The sequence below is a fragment of the Tachysurus fulvidraco genome, chromosome 16, assembly GCF_022655615.1.
Source record: "Tachysurus fulvidraco isolate hzauxx_2018 chromosome 16, HZAU_PFXX_2.0, whole genome shotgun sequence".
Classification (NCBI taxonomy): Eukaryota; Metazoa; Chordata; class Actinopteri; order Siluriformes; family Bagridae; genus Tachysurus; species Tachysurus fulvidraco.
Genome location: NC_062533.1, coordinates 20,161,065 through 20,184,046, shown reverse-complemented (window position 1 = coordinate 20,184,046; position 22,982 = coordinate 20,161,065). Strand labels below are relative to the sequence as shown.

The following is a 22,982-nucleotide window of genomic DNA, read 5'->3' as shown; positions in this document are numbered from 1 at the left end:
ACAGATGACGTTTATACATGTTTTACAAAGTTTAAACCACACAGTTGTGGAAAATGTCTTCGGTCTTTAAGTGTCCAGTCTCAGACAGCTGACCTGGATCTGTCACCTGACCGACGGATGTGCAGGTGTTCCTAATAAAGTGAGCAGAGAATATAATTAATACTTACATGTGATCTGTCATAATGTAAATAAAACGGACTCTGTCTGACTCCATTTAGTGGGACCTGTGTATGTGTGTGTGTGTGTGTGTGTGTGTGTGTGTGTGTGTGTGTGTGTGTGTGTGTGGACATTTAGCTATTTACCCTCAAAACTCTTTATCAAAAATACATGTTGGTGTATGAGATGTTAATAAAATGTACAACTATTATAATAAAATAATAAAACCTTTTTCACAACCTTTTACACATCACTTAAAATATAACATTACATTTCTTTTTCTCTTCTTCTACCTCACTGAAACACAGTCTATGGAGGTTCCAAACCCCACAGGGTTCTCCGTACACCATTTGGTCATTGTGAACTAACGCTGAGAAGGGGGGGGGGGGTGTTAATACATTCTCAAATACAATACAATCTTGCACATTACTCAGTTCAGTTTCTCTGGAGTTACACACACAGTCTGACCAGATAGGATGCGTGACCTAATGGAACCATGTTCTCAGAGGTCCAGCTTGTGTTGATTAAAGTGTAAAGAGTGAGCAGTGCGTGATCTCAGAGACGCAGTCACATGGGCTTTAGTTTAGATAGTTAACTGTCTTAATGGTAGATTACAGAGGAATAAAAGTCATAGAGGAGCTCAAGAATAAACAAATCTTGCAGAAGGTGAATTTTACTGGCCTGTGAATGCCCTGTGAATGGGTCTCATTTATAAAACTGTGCGTAGGATCCCTACTAAAAGTTTACATATGCCCAAATGCCAAAAATGGCGTACGCCAAAAAAAATTCCGAATTATAAAACCGTCCGTACGCACACCTGTATGCAATGTTCCCTTTATAAATCACAGATCACCCGCAGATGCTCGTACGTGAACCAGCCTTGAATCCCGCCCTGTACACGCCCATTTTTAACCATAAATAGTCAATGCAAATGACTGCGCGGGCATGAGAGTGGACCTCGTTATAATGAGTTTCCTCTGCGCTCTGCAGGTTTAAAAATGGGGTGAGGAGTCAGTGTCTCAGGGGGTAGTCACTGTCACCTGCAGGTCATAATTATATTAAAAACAACATTGTTACAGTTTCTACTTTTGTTTTGTTTAATATTGTAAGAAGAAGCCAGCCATCATGTTAGAAGAAGCTAGCTACTGCGCCTGCATTTAGTCTGTTCCCTACACTGTTATGTGTCAAGATAAAGGAATCATGTGTTGAACCAGGCCAGCGTGCCACAATGTTTGTGAGGGTCGTGTTGGAGTCACATATGATTTGCACATTAATAGAATGCACATGCTTTCTGTTACCATAAGCAAATTCATTTTCAGATGGTGCCATTATAGCAACATGAGTGCAGTCAATTGCGCCGATTACATTTGGGAAACCAGACATTGTTGCAAAATTTCATTGTAATTTCGGCCTGTTCTCGCACACTGTAGGGGAACCTGATGTACCGACCGATGTAAACGACAGATATTATGGCACTCAGGGACGGCTGTGATATACCAGACCTATAGGGTGAGATGATAGATTCCAATAGAATTATTTCATATACAAAAAGGTCTTAGACACAAAGTTGAGGATTACTTATAGTTTTTTTATATATATAATTTACCTATCTGCCAATTCCCGCTGGAAACAGCCGGTTGCCAAGAACCCCAGAGTGGTGAAGACTTGTATTTGGACTGGGATGGCATGGTTCCGGCGTGTTGCCGTCTCTAATACTGGACCCAATTCAGCACATAGATCTAAGAGCACAGCTCTAGGGAATCTAAATCGGCTTATTAGCCAGTCATCATAATGGGCCAGGAAATCATCATGGTCCCTGAAACTCGTTCTCTCCTTATTCTGCCATTGGCGTAATCCTCCAACAGTGCCAGCAGTGCCATCATGAAGCATTACATACCCGTGTCACCGGAGGATTTATATGTTTCTAGCAATTAGACTGATCGTTAACACCTTGACAAAATCACAGAATTAATTTGCGGGCGAAAATTTAAGACGAAAATGTTATAGTGAACACTCTTCTTCATGACGGTTTTGTAATGAACACCGTAATAGTTAGGACCGATGATGAGCAGCGATTGTGCTTCATGACTGTATTTGCAGACTTTGACATTTTATGATATATGTATTTAGTTTTTACACTGTGTTCTGCAGTTCTCTAATAAAAGGGTATTTCATGCTATTCTGTATCACATGTAGTCGTTCCATCTCCTCCTGCGCTCCCGTTGTGGACAATGTGACTGTAAGGCAGCGCTGATTATTCATTCATTTATTCATCTTCTACCGCTTATCCGAACTACTCGGGTCACGGGGAGCCTGTGCCTATCCTCAGGCATCATTGGGTATCAAGGCAGGATACACCCTGGATGGAGTAGCGCTGATTATTATTATTATTTTATTTTTAATACATTTTGAATTACGTTTGGATTTTACTAGATGTATATAGCCTAAAACAATCAGCACAAATAACTCTGTTGGATTTAATCTTCATGATAAAATGGATATAACGTATGAAATGGAGTGATAATCGTTCTTCTCACATGAATTTTCTACAATCTAACTTCAGTTCACGACCTCACCATCTGTGTCGCCAATTCCCTTTGTCTCCAGAATGTGCGTACGCACATCTCAAAGTTTGCTTAAAGGTGCGCACCTTCTCCCGTCAAGTTTTTTTTTATAGATCACAACCTTTGAGCGAAAACTGGCTTACGCACGTTTCCAGCCCCGTTTTGTGCGTACGCACGCTTTATAAATGAGACCCCTCGTCACTACAACACAATCATTACACAAATTAACTTAGTTTAAGATGCTAACGTTCACTGTGTCGAGGTGATGAACTGTATTAATTCTGGATATTTAAATATTCTCTCTTTAATAATTGCTGAAGTTTCTCGATAATGAAATGTGTCTCTGAGCTTCAACTTCTGTTCTAATGTTTTAATCCCTGGCTTTATAAAAATCTAACATCTCTTTCTGTCGTTAAGACTCTAAACCACAGAAGTATTTCCCCACACACACACACACACACACACACACACACACACACACACACTCACTAACTCACTCACTCACACACACACACACACACACACACACACACACACACACACACACACACACACACACACACACACACACACTCACACACACACACACACCCACTCTCTCAGACACACACACACACATTCACAGACTGGTATGATGGAACACAATCATCTCAAACTAACAGCGACATGAGGCCATTAAGGTGTGAATGTGTTATTTGTTATAATAAAATTATTCACATCTCCCCAACATTGTAGTTCTGAAGCTGGATATCAGGCCTTACACAGTTAGAGCATGGTTGCCAGCTAGATTTTGTGTTTTGGTCTGAAATTGAAACAAAGACATTTAGACTGTTAACGTGACCCAGAATAAGTGTGTGTCTGAGCTGCTGGCTAAAACACCCAGCCTCTGAAACTCAGAAATGACAATGTTATTTCTGTGACCAGAGCCTGGTGTGAGAGAGATCTGCTGCAGCCAGTAACACTTCTACAAATGTGTTAAGAGCACTTTAGGTTTGGTCTGAACACTTCAGTTTCACATTGTGGAACTAATTTTGAACCGTTTATGACACAAGCTGCAGTATTGGGTGTGGGGATGGGGTGGGGGCCGAGTGCAATATTTAAAATATAATAGTTTGAGCATGTGTGGATCGAGTCAAGCAAATAATGATAAGGAAAATAATGATGATGTTTTCAGAATGTGTAGGAAACCCTTCCACAATCCCACTAAGGAATGTGTCCTAGTTTGCACAGGTTAGTTTTGAAAACACAAGATCAACTATCAGAGTTGGTCTTACCTTGAACGCAGGTGTCCTTCGAAGTCCATCGGTCTTCTAATAAAGGATCCTCTTCAAGTTCTTCCACCTAATCTATTGTTTGAATCTTTAAATGAACGAATCAGACTTGGACCATTTTGTCTTTTCAGGGTCCTCACAATGGGAGGACTTGTTTTTATTAAAAGTAAAGTAATACAGATAAATGCGTGTAATATATGTAAAATAAAATAAAATTACAAATAAAATCTCCTTCAAATAATCAAACAGTATTAGAATAAGTAAAAGTAATTGAAATGCAAAGATTATAACAAACAAGAAACACACTCCAAGTGTAAGCTTGAGTTTTTTCTCTGATACACACAGAGTATAACATGCACTGAGCTTGTCAACACTAGAAAGCACACACAATGTAACTCAAGACGAGTTTTTATAAATTGTTTCTCATTAGTATTGCAAGTTGGATTTTGCTGTCGAGTCTGTGCCCCCTTGGGCTTTTTTTTGACAGCCAACATCAACTCTCGTCTTCCAAATATTTCTATTTATGTTTTATGCTACTTATGTTTTTTCCTGGGGGCACGGTGGTTAGTGGTTAGCACGTTCGTCTCAGACCTCCAGGGTTGGGGATTCAATTCCCACCTCCTCCTTGTGTGTGGGGAGTTTGCATGTTCTCCCCGTGCATTGGCGGTTTCCTCCGGGTAGTCCGGTTTCCTCCCCCGGTCCAAAGACATGCATGGTAGGTTGATTGACTCTGGAAAAATTGTCTGTAGTGTGTGAGTGTGTGAGTGAATGAGAGTGTGTGTGTGCCCTGTGATGGGTTGGCACTCCGTCCAGGGTGTATCCTGCCTCAATGCCCGATGACGCCTGAGATAGGCACAGGCTCCCCGTGACACGAGAAGTTCAGATAAGCAGTAGAAGATGAATGAATGAATGTTTTTTTTCTTATCTTTAAGGTTAACAATTCTATATATGGTTGTATGGCTGCAGTTAACTCCATGCAACTGCCAAGCTGTGAATATATATGACTGAAACTTTCTCTCGGCATCGAATTTGACGGTGAGCGTTGAAACACTTCGCATTCAGATTTCTCCCCACGAAGATTTCACTTAAACAAAGTCATCTTAGAAAATCATCAATATTAATCAATTTAATTAATTAATTAATTAAATGGGTCTCACAACACAACCCAAGTGAAAAGGGACGTGAGCGAGAACAACAGAAAAGAACAAAACATAACTTTAGTTTAGCTTGAATATTAAAGCTCTAACCCAAGTAACCAAACAAAAGCTCTTTCCATTTAGACGTCCTACCAGCGACTGGCTATTGTTACAATCTGTGATAGTAACAGGTCCGATTGTTACCAGCTTGCACTTGGCCTAGCATGCCCTGATATTATATATACACAGTATATATATATATACACTGTATGTGACAGAGTGGTAACCCTAAATTTATAAATTAACAGACTACGCCACCCTGGGACTTTCACCCAGGGAAATATAAATCACCTCACAATACTATAAGGATCACAAGTTCGTTCTACCAATTTATGAATGAGCAGTAAACGTGGGCACAAAAATAAAATTTCATTTATTAATACAAACAGGAAATAAAATTTCAAAATAAACAAAAAGAGAAATCAACACTCATGCAGGGCTGCAGCTGATCGGCAGAAGACAGGCCGGAACAGAAGTAAACGTCCACACCATGCATGTGCACAATCACAACACACTCACTCAGCGCTCACTGAATTTCTGTCGGTGGTCACACAGCACACGGTGCAGAAAGTGAAGGAAAGTTAGGCCTCTCGGCCTTTTGGCCTACGGCTTCTGCAGAGAGTTCACAAAACAGAAAAAAACAACAATATGTTAAAACTGACGATGCTAAAATTAAGAAAAACCAAATAAACAAAACAAAGAATGAAAGTTTACAAAACCCAGGAGAAAAGAAAATTAATCTAAGAAAATATATAAACTAGATTTCAAAACAGAACCAATAAATAAAGTAACAAAAGAATAACTAGTTACTGCACTAACTTCAGCGGAAGGCTTCCTACCTCAAGGTAATCCTTAAGGCACCGTAACAGGGTAACTATTGATACCGAAATCAAGAAACATAAGAAACCAAAAGAAAACAATTACAACAAAAATCAATTTAGCAAAGAACAAAGCAATTTAACACAAAACACAAATTTAACATGGAACAAAACAGCAGCGTTGTCCTGGGAACAATGTGCAGCCTCAACTCAGAACCTAACAGGAAATGTTACGCACAATAAATAAATGCTATTTAAAAAAGATATAAAACTCTTAAATAAAATGCTATTGCATACCGGAGAAATACAGCCGTCCGCCACACCAAATCATAGATGCAGCACTGGTTCGGTAATAACCCGGAGAGAGATAGACATCGGGTAACCAAAGAACGCTGACAGGGGGAATACAAAACAAACACTACACCACCTGACATTTACACTAGCGTCCCACGTAAGATGGATAACAAACTCACATACCTGAAGGTACACAGTCTGTCGCAAAAGAGTTTGTTTTGACCCTTTTCTCGTTCCGTTGCAAAGCACTGCAATAATGCATACGTGTGGCATTAGCCTATTGTATGACCCACAAAACCGCATAGCCATGCTGTTAACAGCCCCTTACCTCCCAGGTAACTGAAGGTGACTGGAAACAAATCAGAACCGCCACGCCGCCAGCCGCACCAGTAACACCCAGCACCTCTGTTGACACACGGAACCGGAAACCGGAAGAGTACCTCAAAATGAACCTGGCCTTACCGGAAACCGGAAGAGTACCTCAATCACCATGAACCTGACACCTCCTTTACCCTCTCCGATACGTTATTACTATCTGATGTCACAACAATAAACTATCCTGCCACATGTACATATAAATATATATATATATATATATATATATATATATATATATATATATATATATATATATATATATAGATCACTGTAGAAATTGTTCTCTTATTTCCCTGGCACTAGGGGTGTGGCTGCCCTTTTTCTTTGGGCGTGGTTAGGGGGATTTTCTTTCTTCTCAGGTAAGAATTTTTTTAACTATTGTCCAATCAAGAGCATGGTTTAGTTCTGCTGCTGCCTCTTATTGAAATCCACAACCAGCTAGTTGGTGTTGCTGACATTCAGAGATCATGCAGCTGTAAGAAATGCTTGTACTTGCAAAAGAGTAAGTTCATGTTAAAAACATGTTATTAAATATGTATTTCCTATTAGTGTTTAACATTAAAATACACTCTGAATGTAGATACATGCCGCCTCAACGGTTTTAAAGTGACGTGACATACGGTGACCCATACTCAGAATTCGTTCTCTGCGTTAAAGCCATCCAAAGTGCTCTCACACACACACACACACACACACACCCGAAACAGTGGGCAGCCATTTATGCTGCGGCACCCGGGAGCAGTTGGGGGCACCTAACTCAGTCTTGGGCGGGACTCGAACTCACAACCTTAGGGTTAGAAGTCAAACTCTCTAACCATTAGGCCACGACTTCCCCCTTTTACATACAGGAAATGTCTCATCAATGGCTAAAAGGTAGATTTGCTAATGGCTGTATCTTTTACTTGGCAGAGACTCTTCAATAAATTCCTACCCATGCTGTGGTGGTTCCTGTTTTAAGTCCTGTTATGTTTTATTGACCACCAGATTAAGAAATACCCTGTGGTGCCAGAACAGGAAGTGTCATAAATAATTTTAGACTAGAGAGCAGATGGCTGACAAAGATGATGCGGAACACCATGTTTGGTTGAAAGAAATGTCAGATCAGCATTTTAAAGAGGACCAGGGATCATTTCTCTAAAAAATCGTGAACACAACATTTTTTACTCTTCACTAAACAGACTGAACTCTTACTGATCTGCCCAAGTCTATCAAAAAAACACCTCCACCTTTCACTCTATAGTAATAATGCTCGATAGTAATAATGTGTAATGCAGCTCCATCTGATAAATGACTGAGCTGTGATCCATTCCATCATTTGTCTATATAAAAGTGCTTTTCCCATTTTTTTTCATGATCAGGCCTCCTAACTCACCTGATTTCCATTCTTCATTACAAGCTCAAGTTTTTCCTTCTGGACCCCTTCATGACTCAATTTTTTCGTGATTTCGTGAAAAAAAAAATGTTCTAGAGGCAGCAAAAGCTCAGTAATGCAGCATCATGGATCAATATGTTTGCTCTGATCAGGGACTCAAACTGAAACAGCTCTCTGTCTGTCAGTGATTGACAACTTCCACATAAGTGTCTGACACTTAAGAAGTAGGCTGTGATGTCTGCAACTTTATTATTGTGATTTTTCTTGTTATACAATTACGAAAACTGACTTTTATTATGTCGAGATCACAAGAAAACAAGAAAGACAATATATAATAATGCATGGTAAATTACAGCAAAAGTGAAACTAACAATATTTTTTATTTCTTTTTACAAAAAAAAATGATTGTAAAGATAATAACCAGAAAGGCAAGAACTCCAACTCTAAACATGGAAAGATAGATCATCACCTGAATCTGGAAACAACAACCTGTATGGAAAAATACAGATGTTTTAAAACACTTATTTTTTAGCCTTTTTTTTATTTTTTTTATAAAGATGTCTTACTTATCTTCAACTTTTCTCGTTCCTTATTATGAAAATACACACAGAGTTCCCTCGAAAGGGAACTACACCAGGTTACGTATGTAACCCGGTTCCCTGAGAGGGGAACGAGACGCTGCGTTGCTGGCCACGCCCCAGGCATCCGTTCGCGCTTCCTTCAGACAAAGAGAGCTGGAGCAGCGTGACGTAGATGCCCTTATATGGACTTACTGGCGAGTAATTAACTCCGTCACGTGTCCTTTCCGAGCCATTAAATGGCGTGTGTGCACACAGAGCTTCAGACACAACTTCCTCAAAGAAGCATTCCCATAGCGTCAGCACTGACGCAGCGTCTCGTTCCCCTCTCAGGGAACCGGGTTACATACGTAACCTGGTGTAAGAATGTTTTATTCAGGTTAATCCTTAATTGAGTTATTAAAGTCAAACCTTTTGGAAGATATGAATCATTTAATTCCAACTGTTGTCTCTGTTGTTAAGTCCTTTAGGGTGGATAACAGGCCTTATATAGTTAGAGCACAGTTTCTAGCACAGTCTGAGTAAACAGTGCTCTTAGTATTCTACATGATATTTATTAAGAATTTTTATTAATAAAGTTAAACTTTTGTGTTTTAACCTGAGATTCTATTTGTAAAGACATTTAGACTGTAACATGACCCAAAATAGCTACAGTCTAAAACACTTTGAAAACACTCGTCTCTGAAACTCCGAAACCAATGTTATTTCTGTTAAACTGAAACTACTGCATGGTGTGACAGAGAGCTGCTGCAGCTAATAACAATGACTGAACATATGACCTTTACCATCACTTAATATTTATAAGTCCTGTTGATTATCACAAAGAGGTGAAAGCCAGTGCCCGGCTAAAAATGAACCTTAGACAGCCGTTCACTCAACCATCATGTTCTCCAATGTTTGCTGTGTTTGCTGAAGCCTCCATGTCTGTGTCACATCTTGGCTCTCACTTTTAATTATGATGTCATAGTCTTCCTGGAGTTCCTGCCTGCACATTGAACATAATGTACATATTGTCTTTAACCATCAGATCATTACAAGCATACCTAATCTATCATTTGAAAACTTCAGCAGGAAGGAATTAGTGTTAAGTCTATAATGAACACAGACATTACCCTGACCTATTAGTTTCTCAGGAGTACTTGGTTGCAGAATTGGACTTGACTTCAAACTGTTGTAGTCACACAGTTGTATGATGGCACTGTGGGCACATATGCACTTTGTTAGGGGGATACAGAACATCATCAGCCTCTCATTCATTCTAGTAGTTTTTTAATTAAGCTGTGTAAAAGTATATTATTAATTGCTAGTCCCACACCATACTGATATTAGCAACCAGGAGGTAGCCTCTCCAGAAGAATGTATAAGCACCTCCCACTTTCACAGAAACTTAGGAGCCTTCACTGAGAGCAGCAATATCCATAATTTTCTATTAGAGTGTGATCCCTCAGGTTAGCAGGGCAGTGGCTAGCAAAACTGGGCACTACTGCAAAATACACTTCAACATGTAGCCTGGGGCTGCAAAGCACCCAGTTAAAGTGTCTGGAAGAGTGAGGGCTGGCAGGAGTCTTATTAAAGATGTTATGTACTGGCAAGAGGAGGCTTACAAGGGCTAGCCAATGGAAGCAGATTAGCAAGTTAGCAAGAAAGCATGCAATGTCTACTTACTGCACTTCCATATCAGTTGCATCACCACACACACACACACCTACATTTCTCATGTAATAACAGCTTTATTTCTGAGAAACATAGATTTTTAGAACTCGGTTAGAAAAGACAGCAGGATAAAAAAATCCATATCCAGACCATAGGGTGACAGCCATGAGAGAGAGTGACATCATTTCATTAGGGGAAAACTTTAGAATGAGAGCGTGAACCACAACTTCAGTATTAAAGCCTAGACAGTGGAGCAAATAGGTGATGATTAGGTGACATAGCTGCAAACCCAAAGCTAATGCTAAGGCTCACTTCACTGGAACTGAGAGGCTCAAAGCAGTTCCATCAGGACTTTGCCCCTGTACACAATATGAGCTCCATGGACACTCAAGTTCTTTCACTCAACCTTATCACGCCATGTCTTCATAGAGCTCACTTTGTGCACAGGGACATTGTCATGCTAGAACAGTGTTTGTCCTTAAAGTCTTACTTCCAGTGAAGTGGAATCTTAAACTACACCATTCATAGACATTCTAGACAAGTCTACACTTTCACCTTTGCTCTGTGTGCACGGTTTCTAGGGAAAGATGTCAACAGTAAGTTGTGAAAGTATGTTGTGAGTGGGTAAACTAGCATCTCATGGTTTGGTTGTTAAATCCTTTTCACATGCTCCACTATTACCTGAGGTTTCTATTTTTGTGCTGTGACACTGGAGACAACAAAACGTTTCTAAAAAATATAAAGGTTTCATTCGTATTTATTCAAAACTTGCACACAAACTGTTGCTGAACTTTAACACCTTTGACATGGGAAAAAAACACACTTTAGTGTTTAGTTTGAGATCATCTCACACTAGACGATACATGGGAAAGTTAATAGAAACAAAAAAAAAACTGCTAAAATGTGTTTAGTGCTTAAAATAGAGACCAGAGCTTATTCTGTGTTTTTTGGCTATAAATGATGGCACAAGGCAACTGTGGACTGAACTGTAAAATTTGTTTATTAATTCTCTACTAAACAGAAATTTTAATACAACCAGTGAAGTCATTTAGAGACATCTGTGGTAATGAACATGTTGCTAAAATTAGCTTAAATATGAACACAAAAAATACACTGTGGTATTTGTGAAATTTGTTAATGTAAATAGTCTGAAAACATTTAAAATAAAGCACTCTTCTTGGCACATCATCGGTCTCAACATACATTTTTAATCTGATTTAATGTTCAGTGTCTGAAATTTAATTTCAGGTTAAACAGCCACATCTCATCAGTAATGTTGGAATCTTTATATTCAGCTCTCTTTCACTTAGAGGCTCTTAATATAGAAGAAGAAGAACGCTTCAGTAGAAAAAACACAAAATTAAAAAATATAATTTCTCTATTTTATTTTAACTTGAACATAAACGTTAGCATAAACAAAATGCTAAGAATGAGAAAGAATTGGAAAAGAACCTAAAATGAAAAGGGATTTGAGGCATTGCCTGGGAATGTGAAAGAAAGTACATTTTATTTGTTCCTTTTGAGAAAGATTCCTCTGTTATGGAGGACATTTTGTTTGATTTGTTCATGTCTCTGAATGTGGAGAGACAAATAACATTTTAGGACTTTAAAAAAAAAAAACAACCACATAAACTGTAATTTCACCTCAATTCGAGTTTATGTGGTTCGGTTTTTTTAAAAAGTCCTAAAATGTTGTTCTGTGACCTTCTCATTTAGACCTCTGATTAAAATCAGATTTTAGATGATAAATGTTATTACAAGACAAACCTGCTCATCCATACTGCCCCCTGCTGGATCACTGAACACTGTGGAGCCTATTTCACCATCTACACACTGTAGCGTCTGGTACAGGTCATTTAGATTCCAGGTCCCAGGCACCCTAAACTTCGGCATCTAATCTTCAATCAACCAATGAGCAACCCACTTTTACACACACACAACTGGCTCCAGAATGACTGGAGCCCACAAAAAGACCAGAAAACCTTATGTGGCTTCTCTGATTGAACTCATAGGGGCCCTCAAGCAGAACACACACACACACAAACACAAACACACAAACAACACAATGAGACATTCCTTTAACTAATAAAACAAGTAGATAAGATACTCTAAGATTCTTATTCTTATAACCCTGTTGTAATGTGTTTCTTCTTTTAAGGCTTGCCTGACTTAAAATTATTTGCTCCTTACTTTCCTGACAAGGGTGTATTTTATTCATGTGTCAGAAACAACATTGTATTTGACATCCGTTACACTCTAATTACTGATCGTGACATGTTAATGTATACCTGTTCTAATGCTGTATGCCCCTTTAAGGTCTGATGTCAGAATGTATACGAAGCTATCGTTTTCTTTTTACTTCCCTAATGAAAGTGGATTTTGTTTTATGTTTAATTTTTGTTTCTTTGCCTTTATAAGAACACAATATCGTATTAACATCAGTTACCCTTCGATTACTGATGTGTGTATGTAATGTACCGCTGCCTTTATACCGTCATTACCCTTCATGTTTAGTATCCAAATGACCACAAAATTATCGGTTACTCGTTTTTCAAACAATGTATTTTATTTGAGCACGAAAGGCGCCATACCGTCTTAATACACCTTGGATAAAACTTTAAACTCATCTAAAAGTTTGATAGCTAAACCACGCCCACAGACACCTTAAACAAAGGGAGTTTTTCCCTCCAAAAATCTTGACCGAAGTATTGGTCATCTCCCCAAAGATGGGTGGAGTTCGCGACCTTTAAATTGTCACAAACACCACTAATCCGTGGTCAGACTTTCGGAACAGCTTGGAGACGACTCCATCTTCCTTCAAAGAAGTTCCAGCAAGCTTCACTTCCAAGAACGACAACTGCTCTGATCTTCAGGAGAACTTGGAAGAACGTCTGACCCCACCCTAACTGACTTCAGAGATTTCTCTGTTACATCCGGACTCTTGTGCAGTAAGCCAATGCAAGTAACCGTTTCCTTTACCAACCAATTTAGATGCGTATTTTAAGTATGAACCTTGTATTGTGTCTTAAGGTGAATTTAAGTTTCCGGTGACGATTTCCCAGTTAGGGTGTGATTAATTTTGAAGTTTAAGCCTGCCATTCCTTTCCTTCCTTTCTCTAATTTCTTCTTTCCAGTCTCTTCCTCCCTTTCCCCAATTTTAATTTCTTTTGTTTTACTTTATTTTCATCTTCGTTTTCCCTATTTCTTTTGTTTGTTTATGTAGTTAGTTTTATGTTGTGTTTGTCTCATTCATTAAATGCCATATTTTTGTGCCTCAAGTGATTGTCTCTGAGTCTCGCTCACAAATTAAGGTACCTGCAACATCTGGTCTGAACTACATGCTGTATTAAGTTAATTTAATTTAAATTACGGTATAAAGTAAAAGGGAAGCTAATCTTTCTTGGCCGGGAAGATACCACCTTCATAGAATTAATAAAGGTTACACGGACTGTTTGCAGGACGAACAGACCAAATAAGTGTAACGTTAATTCCATTACCGTTAATTTCAACTTAGGTTAAAATATTTAGAAGTCACTATAACGCATTATAATTACTCATAAATATTTAACTTGCTTCGCGAGCCAAAATCGCTACAACACACACACCATGACCTACACCTACTTTACATTACTCATTAACCTGTTATCGCACACGAACGATCGGACGAAATTGTATACAAAACAAAAAGTGATACAGCTCCCACATACTTTAACACACAGGGGTGAGCCTGGTCTCATTGGAAATAAGTGATTCTCTAGTTTCAGATACAAGTGTCAGATTGATTCTAGGCCTTACTGACACAAAGTTACAGAGGCTAGAATGGAAAATTTTGATTTTCGCCTGAGGTTTTTAATTTATCTTATTTCTCTGGAACATGTTAGGTAACATTTAACACCTGAGGGTCATAGCCACATGTCTTGGCTTTCACCAAAAAAAAAATCAAGTCAAAAGACCCAAAAATGGCTTCAATAAAACTATTTTTCTACGGACATGTCCATCCGGTCATGTGTTTCTTGTTTACTTGTTTACTGTATAACTTTGAATTAAAAGACTGCATGCTCAGTTTAAATGGCCAAAAACCAGCACAGCCTCTCTCTACTATTCTGCTGTGTAAAGAGGCCTGTAACCTGACACCCTGAGCTGGGAGAGTGTGAAAAGTTCAAGGATTGCGCAATAAACCCATCGCGCACGATTGAAGCCAGCATTAGAGAGGCGGGTCGTGGCATACCGTTGGAATCGTCTTCTTATTGGCTAAAGAGCTGTATAGGTCCCGGCCAATTTCATTGCTATTGGAAGGAGTAATTGTCAGTCAAAGGCGGGTTCCCAAAAATGATGTCTGACCTCATTGGCTTCTCAGCCGTCTATCTCTGCAATACAAGCACCGATTGGCTTAAGTGAGGGCTTGTTTGATTCGTTGCGCCCTGGGCTATAAATATGACGTAAATTTAGAATTTTTGAATACCCCAATGAGAAGTTAGAGCCGAAACAAAGATGGTGGCGCACCACTGTTTCCAATTTTTCGGAATATTTGCGGCGCGTTTTGGATTAAAAGGCTTACAGATTTCAGTTCCTTGGACCTGTGTGGATTTTTGTGGAATATTTGTTTTGGAATATATTACCCCAGTGAAGAAAGGGATGCGTCTAAAGGTAAGGAAAAACTGGTCTAGCGCCACCTAGGTCAGTTTTCTCCCAAAAATTTTTTCTAAGAGTATGACGGCTATGAATCATATTATGCTTTGTGCGTGGGCTTAAAAAAATATTGAGAGTATAAACTTTACTAGAAACATAAGTTTTTTCGTGTTTTTAGAGGATTTAATGCTTAAAAATTACAATGAAATTATGCAGCTTCAGCCCCTAGCGGTAGTGTTCCACAGGTGGAACGGTGTTCAATAACAATTAAATCCCACAACATTTAAAGGGGAAAAACTCCTTTTCTCTCGGATTTCGTCAGTATTATAAAACCCTGCTAGTCAGTGATTGGAATGAAGTCATGAGTTAACCCTCTGGGGTCGACGGGCTCGCTGGCGAATTTTTGGTGCTTTTTTCCTCTTCAACGTGAAATCCACTTAAAATACTCCGTCATTCATAATCATACACACATGTAATACATCATTCGAAACTGTGAAGTGTCTACTTTTATTTGACTGCCTTCATAATAACAACAAAATGCTGTGCTTTTGGCAAATAAAGAAAATAACCAGGGTGTGCATTCAGACATATCTGTGTGCTTGACCATCTTCCTGAAACACGTTACAAACATAAACTGATAACTCCGCCAATACTTATCACACCAACATGATACATATGTCTAATGAAAGCCTGAAATGTCTAATTAATTTAAAATCGAAAGCAAATATTGTCTTTTTGTGCAATCTGTATGTAAGTTAAGAGAGGTTCAGTTTTTCTGGCTCGACCTCATTAGCGCTTAATGTGATCCCACCTACCGCGTGCGCCATTCATATGGAAATGACCTGACGCGGGCTATGCAAACAAGATCAACGCCCCCACACAATGGTATAAGAGCAAAAAATTTTATTTCATTCATTCACTTATCGACATGCTGAGAAGATGAAACGCTTTACAGCTGAGGAAGCTCTACAGATGCTCCTGGACAGCGAGGAAGAGTTCACCGTTTCCTCAGATGAAGAGCAGGACTCTGACGACGAACATTTGTATTTTGAAGAGCCACTTGATCCAGCTGAGGATATAATTTCTGAAGAGTAAGTTTTACTTACATTTGTTGAAATCTTGTGTGATGTAAAATTATATATGCTGTACGGTATACAGACTATTTGCAAGCAGATATTCAGAGCGACTTTATAGAAACGTCTCGTAATTGGCAACTTTTATTTACCTTAAAATGTTAGTTCTTATTAAGCAATATGCTGATTAATGTAATGTGAATATACAATATTTTATATAGCAATGTCACTATTTAGAATATATTTTGACTAGTGTTTATGTCTCAAGTAGTCTTGTTTACGTGACTATCTGTTCGGGTGTAAATGTATCGATGTGGTGTCGATGAGATGTAAATGTGCCCGGAGATATGTCATGTTAAATTGAAATGTTTAGACATAAATATGTCTGTTAATGGCCCGTTAACAAACATACAGCGCATCTCTGTACCCAATTATTTTTATCTCAGCTATGCTTAATTGCCTTAGTTATTGCTTGATAAGTTTGTTACTGTCTCGAATACATTATATTAATTATTAAAAACTTTTGTAGGAATGTGGCTGCATCACTCTTGTCTTCACCTGCACCGGCTGCAACACTTTCACCTCCGTTTGATGCTCGCACGGGGGCACGCAGCAACGAGAACAATAAAGAGTATGTCCACGTGTAACCATTTTTTTCTATTATGCGTGCAGAATATTTGTATTACTGATGTGGAAAATACACTATATTAATTGTTTTGTAAATACTTTGAAAAATACATGATACTAATTATGATTCTTTTTAGGAATGTGGCTTCAACTTCGTCTGACACTCGCACGAGGGCACGCAGCAACGCGACCGACATTCATCCTGTGTAAGCCACATTTACCAATTTTTATGTTCTCAGTATTAGTAATACTGGTGTGTTGCTTTGTACTTTGGAAATACATGATACTAATTATGATATTTTTTTAGGAATGTGGCTGCAACACGTTCACCTACGTCTGACACTCGCACGAGGGCACGCAGCAACGCAACTGGGAACAAAAAAAGTACGTCCACTCTTGTACCCATTTTTCATTTATATTTTATATTAGTATATATTAGTTATATATTATTAATACTAATGTGTTGCTTACTACTTTCTAAAATACATGATGAGACTAATTCTGATTTTTTTTTTAGGAATGTGTCTGCATCACCTTTACCTGCTACTAACACACGCCGTAGGTCTCTTTCAGTTCTCAAAGCAACTGAGACTAATGTGTAAGTACAGTTTATTAAAGTGTCACTGCTACAGTAAAATACTGCGTAATCATTTTATTTTATATTTTATTTTATATTCAAAATTTTTAAAACCCTAACCATTTATTTATTTGTTTATTTGTTTGTTTTGATTTAACACTGACAGTGATAATGCACCTGTTGCAAAGAGACTCAAGACCAACATCCAGGCAAGCAGCAGGCAGTCCGTTCTGTCATGGAAAACAGAGACTGATATTGATGTGGTTCCACACACTTTGAGTTTCTTTCCTGCACGGGAACCTGGACCACAGCTGAGTCCTGCAGATGCACACACACCCCTGAGTCTCTTCAAAATGTTTTTCCATGAGAATGCAGTATCAACTCTAAGTCATAACACCAACGCTCAGGCTGGCCAGGGCAACAGCAAAGGGTTGCAAGTACAAATGGAAAGATGTCAGCACCACTGAGATGTACTGCTACATCGGACTAATATTTTATATGGCCATGGTAAAGTTGATCTCCATCAGGGACTACTGGAGACAGGACAATGTTTTCTCTGTGCCTTTTCCTGCCAAAGTAATGTCAAGAGATAGATACCGCACTATTTCATGGAATCAGCACATGAGTAACCCATTTTTCCATGTCCATGTCCTGCACCTGTGACTGCCTACAATCAACACATGGGGGGTGTTGACCTTTCTGATCAGGTGGTACAGTACTACACTGCACAGCACAAGACAATGAAGTGGTACAGAAAGATCTTGTTACACTTCTTGGACATTGCTGCCACCAATGCCTTCATTATGCACAAGGAGCTATATGGTAACATGACCCACAAACAGTTCATGGAACAGCTAGTTGTAGAGATCTGTGGCATAACAGATAAAGCAGAACCAAAACAGACCAGGAGTAAACATGTGCCAGTTCCGGTATCTCGGCCGACCACCGATGTAAGAAATATTGCCACTGTTGGTCGCCGGAAATGTGTGCGCTGCAAGACAGTGCATGGTAAAAGACAGGACTCACCTTGGAAATGCAAAACATGTAATGTTCCCTTGTGTGTTCAGTTAAATAGGAACTGTTTTGAACAATGGCATGACAACATTTAACAAATTTATATTTATATAAGTATTTAATTTATATGTAAAACCAAACTGTACATTTACAGCTGACATTTTGAATCATTGCATACAATAAAGCTTCTTGACTCTTGACTCTATTGTATTGTTCATGTTTTTTTAACATTGGTAAAATACAAGTCTTATTTTGTCAAGTAGAGATATAAAAAAATCTTAAGTCTTTTGTACTTCATTGTACACTATTTTATTACACTACAAGCAAAAGATTTTCTCTTTAAGTCTCCCCACATTGATTCTTTTGTCAACACAATCCAGACTAAGCCATTAGGGGTTTGGGCTTCGTCAGGTGTGAATCATCAATATTCATGACCATTGACCCTCCCTTGCATATTGCCTTTACACAACAAAAACTGTCTTACAAAAGTTAAATCAATGTATTGTTTCATGTGAATGAGTGGGTAAAATGGTTTTCACATCTTTTTGTAGCAAATTATCAACTCTACAAGAGTAGAGAACTTTATTGTGTGTTAACAAATGTTTAGTATGTGTTTCCTGGCCTTATTTCAGCATCTTTTCTTTTTCTTTTTTTACTACCCACACATAAACATCATTTACTTAAAAATACAAACATGTACATACATTTTACTTACATAATATTGTAGCCCAGTTTGTGCTGAATACAATGTTATGTGATATTAGCCATTAATATGTTTTGAAATAACTGAAAAAAGACCAAATGTAAGAGCATGTCAGAACCTCTGCCAGAGTCCCAAAATGGTCAGACCCCAGAGGGTTAAACATGGATTATAACAATAAAGCTTCTCACTGAAATAGACAGAATCTGTAAATCCTTCCTGATGAATTACATGTCACTATGAATCCCTTCACCATACAGGATGTTAAAATAAATTGCTCGACGTAGACAGAGTTTAAGACACAAAATATATTTTATAATATACAACTGAGCAGAATAGTTTGTAACTGTTTCTAAATTGTGTAGAGTTCAAACTGAAAGGTGTTAAAGACGTTTGTACTTCACACATATTAAAAGCTGTTTTTTTCACACAATCACTCAGCACAGAGACTTGAACCTGCAGTACATTTTATTTCTAATATTACTTAACTATTTGGCAACATTCATGCAGACTGTGTGAAGAGTTTTGAAAATGTGGTTTCGGTATTGAACAATGCTTGTTTGCAACTGAAAAAAAAACTGTAATGAGTTTTAGTCAATATACAGGGGGAAAAATGTACAGTAATTACCAGGTAGCTGTCAGGACCCTGGCAGAGGTGGCTTGGAGACAGACCCATACGCAGGATAGCTTCAAATGAAAGGGGTTTAATACAGGAGGAAGACAAACAATAACCACAACACACGGGGACTAACAATATGTTAATGAAGCCGCCCTGCCATAGGCAATGCGGCTCACATATATACACACACGGACAATAACACACAATGGGGAGCAGATGTGATGACCGGGGAGGAGCACACGAAGACGGGGCAATCACGTGACACAAACACAAACACAAACGCACATGGCCACAAGTCTGCGCAGATCTGTGCTAATCCCTAACAGTAGCTTTTAAAATCAAACTATGGATTTTCTTGCAATTCTAGAATTTTAAGAGAAAATGCTAAAAAAAACATTTCAAATGTGAGGATTTTATAAATTTAGGACAAAAATGCAGATTATAATTTAAAGACCAGCTGATCAAATCCTAATATATACAAATGAGAAGATTACACAGTCTGTAATGGTGAAAGAACAGAACTTTAGACCACAAATAAGAAGCTTTAGTCTTAAACAATTAAAGCAAACTAGTACATTCATGGTTTAAAAATCTGTCTAGTTTTAGTTATAACATAAATGTTCTCCAAGTCTTACTTGTATCTGCAGCTTTATTTCCATTCCCGAAGAGGATTTGTCCACACTCAGCCACAGCACAGTAGAGCATTTCTTTACCAGAGGTTGTGAGCTTCCTCTTGGGGAGAGTGTAGACACAGCTCTGTGGAGGAGAACCAGCCTCAGAGCTCTTCTTACACTCATCACTGGTGTTTCCATGAGTGTAAATGATTCCTGGATCAGATTCTCCTGAGCCGTGTCTGAACCAGTACACGCTCGGTTCTTCACAGCTTGAAGTAATGGCTTGTACTGAACACTGGAGTGTGAGCGACTCTCCGTTCTCCAACACCTTTACAGCTGGAGGAATTTGTTTTGTCTCCTCATCTTTAATTTAGTAAGAATATTACTGTAAATAACGAGTGGTGTGAAATTACAGAGAATTCTACATAAAGTCTTGATCTGGAGCTAGTTATTAGTTATAGTTAGCAGGTTATCAGAGTAAAACTGTTTACCTTCAACAACCAAAAGGGTTCCAGATGTAAAGTCTGGTGAAGTGCCCAGCATTTCTACACAGAAGTATGTTCCTGTATCCTCTTCTTTCACATTTGTAATGTCGAGATTGAACAATTTTTCATCACAATTTTTCATCCAAAACTCAGAGCTGGAACCAACCAATGTAATCTTTGTCACTGGACACACCACATTTTATATTAACATCTTCTCCACTCTTTAGTTTTTTTAACTTGACTCTTCTAGATGTTAGAAGGTTTCACTGGGAAAGAAAAAACACATTGTTTAATGGTTTTTAGTAATGAAGTCAAATGTGTCATGAATTTTATTTTTTGAAATTTATAAGATTCTTTAATATAAAAATATAAAAATGTAACTCACCTGATGTTAAGAGACAAAGAGCAACAAAGAGTGTGATCATCGTTCTTTTTCAAACAAAGTGATAGTGATGTTAGGAACTCAGACAGTTCAGTAGAAAACCAGTCCCTGATTGGATGATTTGAAGCTGTGGTCTGATTTGATTGGTCCAGTGGCTGTAATGAGAACTGATGGTGGAGTTTATACCCAGATATGACACGATCTCATACAAGCAAATATTTTACTAAACTGACAAATCTTCCCATGTGGCTGTTTTCTCTGACTCCAGTGATCATAGAACTCTATCCAGATAATCACAGTGCACTGGAAAGTCCGAGATGACCTGCAAAGCTGAACTCAGTGGGTATTGGCTTAGTTTATGTATTAATACATGTTTTTTTTTCCTAACTCACTTTAAAGCAATGAATACAAAAAAACGTGAAAAATGCGAAAAAAAAATATTTATTTATTTATTTATTTTTATAATTTATCTGTAAAAACTGGTATGTATTTTCTATTTGCATATGATTAAATTTCATTGGTTTCGTGTTTCCTCCTGGTTCCATGCTGTATGCCAGTGCACCCAGTTACCATGTGTGGAATCCGAGAGGTTTGGTGGCATCTTGGTGAAGATGTTATATACTGGGAAGGTGAGGCTTACACACATGTCTGTTTCCCAATTCACCACAAGGGCTAGCCAGCAGGAGCAGGATGTAAATGAGAAGATTAGCAAAAAAAAAGCATGAAAATTACTGCACTAATACACTAGTCTCATCACATCATCCTGTGGTCAAAGCTCCATGGACGCTTGAGTTCTTTCACTCAAACTTCACACACCATGTCTATGATCCAATTAAGTGGAATCTACATTATTCAAAGACATTCTAGACATTTCTATGCTTTCACTATAATACACTAGTCTTGTACTGACCCCTTGTGGGAAGAGTTATTTGTGTTTTGAGTTTCTTGTGTTTTGTCCACACAGAGCTACCGTAGTTCAGGTATTCTCTTAACATTCCTACAAGTCATACTCCAGAGTGTTAAAGTCTGTAAACTAATGTTTTGGACCCTAAACATATCTGTCTGTAAGTATTTGTTTGATAGTGATCTGAGCTTCCATTAGATACAAAATTTAGTCATTTTACCATGTTTTCTATTTGTAATTTATTAGAAAATATGTGGCGCTACTACTGTTAGCTTCCTTAAGGCATTTTCCATGTATATTAGCATCATGCTAATCGCTCGCTAATAAGAACTTTTTTTTTTGAGGGTTTTAGTTATTTCTAAGCTCCTTATTTTATATTTATATTGTAATATGCATTCTCTTTGTTTCTGTATGTTACAGTTTTACAGTCAGCAATGTTGGTGACCGGTGGGAAACAAGATCGGACTGTTCCAACATCTCACGTGCCAATCAGCGGTCACGTTCCAGTCAATGGTCCAACGCAAGCGTTTTGGCAGCAAAAGCACGTGCTAAAGCAGCTGCTGCTCAATCACAGGCATCATACACTGAAAGAGAAGCAGAGGTGATAAAAAAGAATACAGAGCTCGACCTGACCTCCTCAAACTGTGTCTACAGAGTGCAGCTGCAGCTGCCAATGCTGAAGCAGAGGTCCTCGAGGCAGTGGCCAAGGAAGAAGGTGGAGATACCTGGTTTCCAAAAAACAGCGACAACGTCGTCCAGCCCATACCAGTTCCACCTCCGCTGGATAATACCCGCTTTAACTCCGCACAAGCCACCACGTTAATGCTTCCAGCAGCTCAGTGATTAAAGTACAGTGATTTTGTGCAATATAAAGCCGAAGAGCACAGCATACAAAACAGTGAGATTAGTGAATATGGGTTTCAAGAGCTATCAGTGACACATTCCTCACAGAATGGCATCACCAGTGGAGCAAATTGGTCTTATTTACATTCACAGAATTTAGCAGACACCCTTATCCAGAGTGACTTACAACTGAGCAACTGAGGGTTAACCGGCTCAGGGACCCTGCGATCAGTAG

At 38.5% G+C, this 22,982-nt stretch overlaps 1 protein-coding gene and 1 long non-coding RNA gene across 4 annotated transcripts in view; both read right to left on the bottom strand.

Moving 5' to 3' along the window:
- The window catches only part of LOC125138963, a 32,864-nt gene extending 11,780 nt beyond the window's left edge, over nucleotides 1-21,084 (bottom strand). Inside the window, exons 1-3 of one of the 2 annotated variants that reach the window (XM_047801457.1) lie at nucleotides 21,004-21,084; nucleotides 20,625-20,864; nucleotides 20,155-20,496 (exon numbers count right to left, since the gene is read on the bottom strand). In XM_047801457.1, the coding sequence (XP_047657413.1) occupies nucleotides 20,155-20,496; nucleotides 20,625-20,760 (478 nt within the window). In that variant the 5' untranslated portion in view covers nucleotides 20,761-20,864; nucleotides 21,004-21,084. Of the gene's footprint in view, nucleotides 1-20,154; nucleotides 20,497-20,624; nucleotides 20,885-21,003 lie in introns of both variants that reach the window. The other variant, XM_047801456.1, reaches the window with a different exon arrangement.
- Nucleotides 5,542-6,858, bottom strand: LOC125138969. 2 transcript variants are annotated; one of them, XR_007138056.1, is made up of 3 exons: nucleotides 6,628-6,858; nucleotides 6,483-6,547; nucleotides 5,542-6,397 (listed from the first exon to the last, which is right to left on the bottom strand). It is a non-coding gene; the product is annotated as an uncharacterized LOC125138969 (long non-coding RNA). The 2 variants fall into 2 exon arrangements; XR_007138055.1 differs by having other exon boundaries at nucleotides 5,542-6,547.
- Nucleotides 21,085-22,982: the final 1,898 nt, after the last annotated feature.